Here is a 10,656-nt window from a genome sequence, read left to right on the forward strand (position 1 = left end):
ATCCCTTAGAGATAGGGAGGTCATAATCTCACTGTATAAGGCAATTGTAAGATTGCATTTGGAATTCTATGTCCAAGTATGAAGACCTCACCTGAAAAAAAAAAAAAGACATTAAGCTTCTTGAAAGGGTTCAAAGACAGACATCTTGCATGGCGAGATGCAAAAGGGTGACCATATGAGGAAAGACTCCAATTATGTGGGTTACAGAGCTTGACACACACACACACACACACACACACAAAGGGGACCTCATTGAGGTTTATAAGGCTCTGAAAGGGGTTAGTAAAATGAATGAAGGTGGGATTTTCACTACAAATAATTCCAGAACTAGGGGCTATAAATTTATATTAGAAGGAAAGAAGTTTAGACTAGATTGTAGGAAGTTTCCTAGTAGCCAGCAAGCCAGATTACTGGAACAAGGTGCCTCTACAGGTTGTTGTCATTTGTTTGATTTATTGGTGCAAGGGCTACTACGGCCATAATGCACCTATTACAATATTAGTTGATACAGGTTTGGTAACGTCTGCAGGTAGTTGACACTGACAGTTTGAAGAAATTCAAAGGTCAACTGGACCAGTTACCTTAATGAGGAGGAAGTGCATAATTTATTGTTTCTTATTATTTTTATTTTGGCCAGTGCATCAAGCAATAGCTTCCTTGCACTATTTGGCTAATATCTAACTTCACATTTTTTTTTATTTCGCTATCAGGAAACATATTTCTGAACAATGCACATGCACAATTAGCACAGAGGATGATAGAATAGGATCTTTAATTGCAGTATAAGATATATACAATTAATCCCATAATGGCATGCACAGTGGTGCCAGGGGTTTATAAATAAGATTATGTTCTACGACAAATGATGCAAATAAACATTTGACACATATGACAATCATAGTCACATTAGCATTAGTAGAGGCATTTGATGCAAGAAAGCAAGCTTATGCAGCATCAGCCAAAAAAAAAAAAAAAAAAAACCCACTTCCACTTCACCCCTCTGTTCATTCAAAATACCTGTCCAGCTGAGCCTTAAACTTATTTAGGCTATCAACCTCCACCACAAGGGATGGCAGTCTGTTCCACCAACCAACAACCCGCTGGCTAAAGGCAAATTTCCGCACGTCTATCCTACATCTGTCTTTCCTCAATTTGAATTTATACCCTCTCAGGTGATTTTTCTGAGCTAGAGGAAGAATCCCATCAGCATTGAGCATGCTTAAACCATTCAAGGCTTTATACACCTCTATCAGATCACCTCGCTGGTGCCTAGTCTCCAGACACTGTAATTTGCAAAACTTAAGCCTTTCTTCGTAAGAGCACCCCTTTGTTCCATTCACTAATCTTGTTGCCCTTCTCTGTACTCGTTCCAGCAGCTCTACATCCTTCTTGAAATGAGGCCTCCAGACCTGTATACAGTACTCTAGGTGTGGCCTGACCATTGCCTTATACAATGGAATAATCACCTCCTTATCCCTGCTGGAAAAATTCCTGTATATCATTGACAATACTCCATGAGCTACTCTTGCAGCCTGTCTGCACTGCTTAGAGAACTTCATATCTGCCTGCACAATCACCCCCAAGTCCCTTTCATTCTCTACCACTGTCAGTGTAGTACCACAGAGTTGATACGTTGCTCTGGGGTTGCTGTTTCCCATGTGTAGTACTTTACATTTGTCAATGTTAAACTTCTTTTGCCACCTCTCAGCCCATTTGTTCAACCTTTCCAGATCCTGTTGCAGCAGCATAGCGTCAGTAGTGTCCTTGACAACCCTGCCAACCTTTGTATCATCTGAAAACTTGGACATTAAGCTTGATATACCATCATCAATATCATTTATAAATACAGAAAACAATAATGGACCCAACACTGAGCCCTGAGGGACTCCACTAATAACATTAGTCCACGATGAGCAGTGTCCATTGATTACCACTCTCTGTCTTCTCCCCCTCAACCATCCCTTTATCCATAGCAGCAATTTGCCTCCAATGTCACACTGCTCCAATTTGTGTAGCAGTCTTCCATGTGCAACAGTATCAAAAGCCTTTCTAAGATCCAAGTATATAATATCAAAGTTATTCCCTGCATCCAGTTCTTTTGTGACTGCATCATAGTATCCAATCAAGTTGGTCAGGCAAGACTTCCCCTTAACAAAACCATGCTGTGTCTGAGCTATAACTGAAGTCTTGTCTAAATGATCCTGCAGTGCTTCTTTAACCAGTGCCTCCATTAATTTTCCTGGAACAGAAATTAAGCTCACAGGTCTATAATTACTTGTGTCAGCCTTTGATCCTCCTTTGTGAATTGGGGTCACATTTGCACATTTCCAGTCTATGGGTACCTCCCCTGAGTCCAAGGAAGCTCTCATAATTATGGCTAAGGGTTTGATTACTTCCTTTGCTGCCTCCTTTAACATAACTGGATAGATCCCATCCACCCCGGGTGCCTTTCTTGTGTTTATCTTCAACAGTTTCTCCTCCACTTTACTCCCAGTTATTTCAAGATTCTGTAGCTTACTGCTAGAGTTGAATACACCTCTGGCATTCCCCTTGCTGAATAACTCCTCATGTGTGAATGTCGATGCAAAATATTCATTTAGTTTGTTAGCTACCTGAGCAGGATCATCAACAGTTGACCCATCAATATCAAGTGGACCAATCTGATTCATCCCCTTCCTTCTAGAGTTTACATAAGTAAAGAACTGTTTGCTGTTTTTCTTTGCATCCCTTGCCAAGGATTTCTCGTAATCTGCCTTTGCCTGCCTAACCTCCTTTGTAACTTGGTTGCATATCAACTTGTATCTATCATAGGCTTCTGTGTCATGTGTTAATTTGTAAGTATCCCATGCATTTTTCTTCTCTGCCATATGCCTCATTAGTTCATCTGACATCCATTTTGGCCTAAACCTTGAACAATATTTCTTAGTTTGTATGTAAAGCCTAGTAGCTTCCAAGATAAGTTCTTTGAATGCTTCCCATTTTGAATTTGCTGTTGGTAACATCATCAGTTGGTCCCACTGTATAGAATTTAAATACTGTCTCAGTCCATCGTAGTCGCCTTTACGGAAGCAATAACCCTTCCCTTTACCCCTAATGGTAGTTACCTCTTTCAGTAAATCCCACTTCAGCACACTGTGATCACTGCCACTTAGTGGTTCATTTATCTGCAGATTCTTAATGCATGAAGAATCACTGCTGATAATCAAATCAAGAGTATTACTCCCTCTAGTTGCCTCCCGAACATGCTGATGTAGAAAACAATCATCCAATAAATCCACAAAAACCCTGCTAGTGTGTGAGTAACCAGCCCCCAAATTCCAGTCAATATCTGGGAAATTAAAATCTCCCATTATAAGACTCTCTGATTTACTGGCCCACTCTATTTCCGGTAGAATGCTAAATATTTTTGCATATGTTTCTATTAACTGCACACTGTCTTTATGCTTATGTTTGCAAGGGCCTGATTATAATGCATTTGCCACCACCTGAAACTGAAAAATCACATCTACATACAGTACACAAAGCAAATGTTTTGCCCTCTCCAGATTTTATAATAGGTCAAAAATCCTGCATACATCTTCTGAAAATTTACATATTATTTCTTTGGTGTCTTACTGAAGGATATTGCCAATTCACTTTTTTTTTTTTTCCCTTCATCATACAGAGTATGATGAAATGGCTTGCATGTTACAGAGAACAATGTTATTATCCTGCATTCCAATTTTGCATTGTAGGCTAACAAACCTGAAGGCCAAATCAAAAATAAGCAGAAATTTGCATAATAAAAAAAAATAAAAAATCCAACTAGGTTGTACCGTTTTATGCAAAAAAAAAAAAAAAAAAAAAAAAAAAAAAAAGTGAGAAAAACTATATATATAATTATATTAATACAAATTACATATACTCTTGCATCCTTTAATGCTGCTTTGCACTTTTAGGTGCATCTGTCATACCTAATTTATTAAACTTGCTTTCACTGAAACCATTTCATCTACTGTTTACCTCTTTTCTATGTGACTCTTTAAACTTTTCTTTTAAAGAGTTACATTAAAAACCCACATATATATACATATATATATATATATATATATATATATATATATATATTACAACAGTGAGGAGCCAAATTGATGAATAAGACTCATTCTCAATTGAAAATCTGGAGTGTTGATAGCTATGTAAATTTTAGCTTCTCCTTAATTGGTAAAATTTGAATCAGAAGTCCAAAATGTTTGTTTACGCATCTTTCCTGGTTCAGTGGAGGGCCACATATCTTTTAACATAGTTTTTTTGAAACTGGAAAGCCTTGAAGAAGCATGGGGAACGTCTTGGAAGCTGGCCTGTGATCTGCTATGATGACTGTTGCATACATACTGGTGTAAAGGTGGGTATGCAGGTTGGAGATGTTGATTAGTAAGGGAATCGCTTTTCTGATCCACACAGGCTCCCTGGACTTGAAAGGGGGGGGGGTAGGTTAATTCTCTGTGTGGCTTGGTTGATATTTCTTGTTGCTCTGCCATTACCTGTCAAATCTGTTGGACACTGTCTGTTGATGGATGGCAAACTTCATAGTTAGCTGATGCTTGGCCCCATCCTCAAATTCACTCCTGCTGCAGTGCCTGATAAGGTGGCCTAAGCTACTGGAGGTGGAAACCATGGTCTTCATTAATGCTGTGGAAAGACCATATCACTCATTTCCATGTTTTCCTCAGTGCTGCTTATATAAAGTGTTTTGATAATATGATTAATGAAGCATCCATGGATAGTCAATTGTATGGAATGCAAATAATGAAAAAATTGACTTGTATATTAGGGATTGTCTGTATTATTTTTACAATTTGTATCTCATGAGTAATAACTACAAAACACCCTACTATACTCTACTATTATGAACCACAGATATAGTTACTTACAGTATACAGCCAAGAGACCAGACATCCACTTCAAAGCTGTGTCCTTTTTTTGATAGAACTTCTGGTGCAATATAGTTTGGTGTTCCACAAAGAGTCCTCAAAAAATAAAATATACATAAAAATACATAATATATATATACTTATTATATTAATAATGTGTATTAATTACACTAACTAGTATAATTAATAAACATTTCAACAGCTATTGCATGTAATAATCACATCACACTGAATTACTGGCTTTTGAAAGATTTTGAATTTCTGTTGTTCAGCAATTCTGTTATTGATTGTGTGGCAGAAAGGCAGAGCTTTCCTGCTCTGCCTTTCTGCCACAGAAATTTCTACTCACCACTGATCTGTCTGAAGCTTCTAATTGATATGCCTTTGCATAGTTAATTGACTCATAATAAAATTTAATAGGTCAATGTGCAGTACCAAACAGGCAATGCCCATTAATGTTCATTGCCTATTTGGCACTGCATGTTGATATACCTTCCTGGTCTCATATTTACTAATATTTTAGCAACTTGATGTAGTCTTGCTATAGTTTTTTAATTATATGTAATGTTCTCTGTTAATCCATTTTTAAAAAATTAACTGCTGTGATATACGTCACAGATGTTGTTCTATACCAGACATCAGCAACAACATACAGCACCGGCACTTTACTGTATATAGTAAAGATTAATGGTAGAAGAAAGAGTATGAAAAAGGAATTAGTCATAGACAAAGGCAACTGATAGAAAGGACCTAACAACCATAGTCTTTAGTCCATTCTGACAATCAATTGATAATTCAGAACTGACAGTCCATTCTGACTATCAGTTGCCTTTGTCCATAACTAATTCCTTCTTCATACCCTTTCTTCTACCATTAATCTTTACTATATATTGAAACTGCTTTGCCTTGGTTTTGTTTTAAGCTATCTAGAAGAGCATGTATTGCTTATTACTTACATATTACATATATACACTGAGTAGACATAAATCATGGGATACCTATCTAGTAATGGGTAGGCCCACCTTTCACCCAGATAAGGGCAGTCACACAGCAAGGCATAGAGTCCACTAGTTCACGAAAGCATTCCACAGGTATCTCCCATCCATGTTTGCTACACCGCTGTCCATAATTCTGGCGCATTCCTGGGTGGAGGAGCCAAAGCTCGAATGGACCTTTCCACAGCATTCCAAAGATGCTCCACAGGGTTCGTGTCCGGTGGACAGGGAGGCCATTCCACAGTGGTAAATGTCTGCAGAATGCTCTTCGAACCATGTTCTAGTCACCATGGCTCTGTGAGTGCATGATGACCTTGAAGGGATGCAGATGGTCTGCATGGATGGACATGTAACCTGGACCGTCCATAGATGCATCTAGACGTACCGGCACGTGCCTTGTTGAACACGCCCCAGACCATTACCGACCGTCCATCTGCCCGAACAGTTCCTTGAATTAGTCTTTTATAAAATTATGGTTGAGAGAATCAGGACCTCATTAACTTGTGAATGAGGTTCTGATCTTTCAAAATTAGTTGGTTAACTGTTCTCAATGAAAAAAGCAAATTTTTTAAAATAATTTCAGCTTCACGTTGGAGACAAGCCACAACCCCAGACAACATACTATCATGCAAACAATTCATTTATATATGATCACTTGGATACATAAATCAGGGGTAGTTAACTTTTTCTGCAGCATGCCACATATTATGATGCAAATGGACCATCTAGGGACAGATCCAGAAAATATCAACCCCCCATTGCTACATTTGGCACTACCTAATGTTTTTGCGCATAATTGTACATAGCACAATTATGCACAAGTGCTTGTAATAAAAAAATAATAAAAAATTAAATTTATAAAAAAAAATTAAGTTAATGAATAAATGATCATCCTTACAAAACTGATATCACAGAGGTGGGTAGATGTTTCTATATATTGGTATAAAACTTTAAAATAGGTAATGAAAAGAGGCTGAGGCTCTTTGCAAACAGGTTTAAAAAAAAATATTTTAACTGTTTGGAGGGTGGGTACATTGTTTCAGCTTTTCCATTACAGTCAGTTCTGCTATAACGTATTACATGTGTTCCTAAAAATTTGCGTGTTATGGTATTTCACGCACTAAAAACAGGACTTATAGGAAAAACAGGGCACACAAAAAAAAAAAAAAGTTCAGTCTGGTAAGTAAAACACTTAAAGTTAGAAACCCAATAAAATTGCTAACAGGTTTAAACATCTTAAATTTCTAATAAATAAATAAATCGCAGTAAACATAGCACTTTACCTTGACAAGATATGAAGTTTGCTTGATTGATATTTCTGTTTGCTGACATTTTCTTTTTCTTTTTTTTTTGGATTGCAAAATTTAAAACAGTAAAAAAGATAAGCAACCAATAACGATGAACACAGGATACACAAATTGCACAAGTGAGACAAGTTTACGAAGCTTAAAAAATAGGAATGAAGAGAAGATGCTGAAAATTTATTTGTTTTTTATATGATTGAAGATTTCATTGAAGGGGAAATACATTTCACCATAATAACATAAAAATCCACAGAATTCCAGCTATCGGTATTATTGCAAGTGCAGTAAGATCGAGTTTACTACCCATTTATAATTAGATTGCACTGACAGAAAAGCCCAATAAACCGGGAACTGAAAATTGTTTTATAGTAGCAACCTCCAGAAATGTGCTCCTCCACTCACACTATCCCACCTCATGAAATTTCTGTTCGAACAGAAAAATGTGAGCTCCTGAAAACGTGAGTTGGCCTACAATATCACCTGTCATCTTGTGAATACAGCGAATGACAACAGTGTCTCCCCGACCAATACAACTACAGTAAATAGGAAATATAGATCTCACACATTTGACGATTGACATTTTTTAAGCTTCATAAACTTGTATGTATTGTTGTGCAGGTTGCTACGTTCAGCTTGGTGCCGAGTTTTGCATTCACCTGGCGTCACTCGCAGACAAAATTGCACACGAGCCAACACGAAAATCGAGTTATACTCGCATTGTTCCCTAATATATCAGTTGCATTAGAGCAAATTTGCGTTGCAAAAATGCGCCTTATAGCAGAACTGACTGTTTTATTCAATATTAGTTTCAGTCAAAGTAAGAAGCACAAAGATTTGTTTGGCACAAACATGCCTACAGCAATAGTATGCAGTTTCTTAGCATTGGCAATATGCATCCAATACATGTTAATCTGCAAAACTATTTAAAAAAATTAATTTAGCTGGTTTTAATGCATTTTTTACATGTATTTCCCTACAAATAACATGCTGTAGTCTTTCAACTCAATAAACCGGGAACTGAAAATTGTTTTATGGTAGCGACCTCCAGAAATGTGCTCCACCACTCACACTATCCCACCTCACAAAATTTCTGTTCGAACAGAAAAATGTGAGCTCCTGAAAACGTGAGTTGGCCTACAATATCACCTGTTATCAGCCGATGAGATTCTTCCTCTTGCTCAGAATAATCACCTGAGAGGGCATAAATTCAGATTGCAGGATAGATGTGCGGAAATTTGCCTTTAGCCAGCGGGTAGTTGGTTGATGGAACAGACTTCCATCCCTTGTTGTGGAAGTTGATAGCCTAAATAAATTTAAGGCTCAGCTGGACAGGTATTTCGAACAAACGGAGGGGTGAAATGGAAGTTTTTTTTTTTTTTTGGCTGATGCTGCATAAGCTTGCTTTCTTGCATCATATGCCCCTACTAATGCTAATGCTAATAATTCCTGAAAAGAAAACTTCATATGCTATCAGTTCTTTCTGGCTGCAAATTTTTTCATCATTTTTGCTGCCTTATTTACGTGTACACAAGTGAATCTTTAATAGCGTTCCATATTATCTAATTTATATGACCTAAATCAGCATAGTCACTATTTAGAAACTCACATAATGGTCCTTTTTTACTAATCTCAGCAAAGTCCTCCTAAATAAATATTTTGAAGACTAGAACTAAAACTACATACTATTAATAATCAGATTACTTTAGAAAGGCACAAACATGCCAATATAGCACAACAGCACTTAAAATCCAATTAAAGTTGTTGTTATTTGGTTTTTAGGAGCATTAGCAACTAAGGCCATATTGCTCCGGGATATGCGGTGGTCATTCCCTGATCTTTCCGCATCCTCCGTATTTGGTGGTGATGGGCTCGAACCCTGGTCTAATCAAGAAGCGGGGTGCTACGCACTGCTGCTCCTTCCCACCTGGCTACGGAGACGCCATTAAAGTTGCACATCACCTAATAATTAAAAGGGATAAATTAGAATTTTAATACTGACATTTTGGAAAGCAACTGCAGGTGATCATGGATGCATACCACTAGTAACATTGACATGATTTAAATAATATATTTCAGAAAATTAATACATGTATGCATATAATATTTCAAAAGTTAAACTTACTTCTTTCTTTCCCCTTTATGATCAACTCGTGTAGCTAAACCAAAATCTCCTACTTTGACTTCCAGATCATCATTAAGAAAAAGATTACCTAATTTGAGATCTCTGTGGATAACTTTCTCCTCATGCAAATATTTGCAAGCAAGTACTATCTGGCGTAGGAAGTAGCGGGTTTCTGGTTCTGTTAACGCCTTTCTTCTCTTGTGCATCTCCATTAATGACTTCAAAAAAATATAAAATTTAATGAATTATCAATTTAAACTATTACTTAGTATAAAAAGGCATTACACTCATTGAAATTAAGGAGAGATAAGATACATGTTCATCAATAAGGAAATCAATTTACAATGACTAACTACTTCATTAGGTAAAACTACCTAATAGTAATTAAGTCCTCATGACTCAGATTCATAGTGGTATGGACTCAGTAGTCAAAAGCATGTCACAGAGATGTTGGTCCATGATAAACCAATTCCTTCCTTCAGTTGGTGCAAATTAGATGGCTGGGGATCTCTACTCTGAAGAGCTCTTTCAACCTCATCCCTCCCACAGGTTCTCAAATTTTAGAACAGTGAATGCACTGATAAGTAAAAATTTTAAAGATAATGGCAAAACAACTAGCAGAGGAGATGATATTTGAATATTCAAAACAAGAAGCTACCCCTATTTTCAATGAAAATGACAAGGAACAGCAGATAACAGTAATGTTTCAATCAGTAAGGATATCCTCAAAAATAAATAAATACCAAGCTGCTGTTCAGGAAGAAATGAACCATCCACATCACGTTAACTTTTCTGGAAGAAGTTTCAGAACAATATAGCAGAACATTATATTCAAAAATCCTTTGCCTATCAATATTCCACTAAAAAACAAATTTTTAAAAATGAATCCAGAAAAACACCATGACATTCTATTGTATGATCTATTTATACCACTATTATAACCCATAACTTAATAGTAGTGATGAGCATAATCGAGAGGCATAATTAAAATAATCAATTATCCCACTTTCATAATTGTTTATATGCAAATCAGACAATTATGAAATTGACAACAGGAAAACTGAAAAAGAAAACAAAACATGCACAACAGTGGAAGGAACTGTTCCACACACACACAGAATGGAACTACTGTCCAAGTGATAGCAGCGATTAACCTTTAATTTGAAAACATCAGATTGAATCCCTCCATGTTTCTTTTTTTTTTTTTCAACTTTCTTGCTCTCAATTTCACAACTGACTAATTTGCATATAATGATTATTTTGATTATGGAAATAAACAATAATTCGATTATGCCCATCACCACCAAATAGCCATAAAAGAG

The 10,656-nt window shown here is 36.7% G+C and overlaps 1 protein-coding gene across 1 annotated transcript in view; it reads right to left on the bottom strand.

The window, feature by feature from the left end:
* polo (Serine/threonine-protein kinase polo) overlaps positions 1–9,552 on the bottom strand; it is a 39,492-nt gene extending 29,940 nt beyond the window's left edge. The window contains exons 1-2 of the mRNA XM_090373803.1: positions 9,335–9,552; positions 4,914–5,009 (exon numbers count right to left, since the gene is read on the bottom strand). Of these exons, the coding sequence (XP_090229929.1) occupies positions 4,914–5,009; positions 9,335–9,546 (308 nt within the window). The 5' untranslated portion in view covers positions 9,547–9,552. The remainder of the gene's footprint in view (positions 1–4,913; positions 5,010–9,334) is intronic.
* Between the last annotated feature and the right edge of the window lie 1,104 nt (positions 9,553–10,656).

Source organism: Mastigoproctus giganteus, chromosome 5 (assembly GCF_048544385.1).
Source record: "Mastigoproctus giganteus isolate SK-2022 chromosome 5, ASM4854438v1, whole genome shotgun sequence".
NCBI lineage: Eukaryota > Metazoa > Arthropoda > Arachnida > Uropygi > Thelyphonidae > Mastigoproctus > Mastigoproctus giganteus.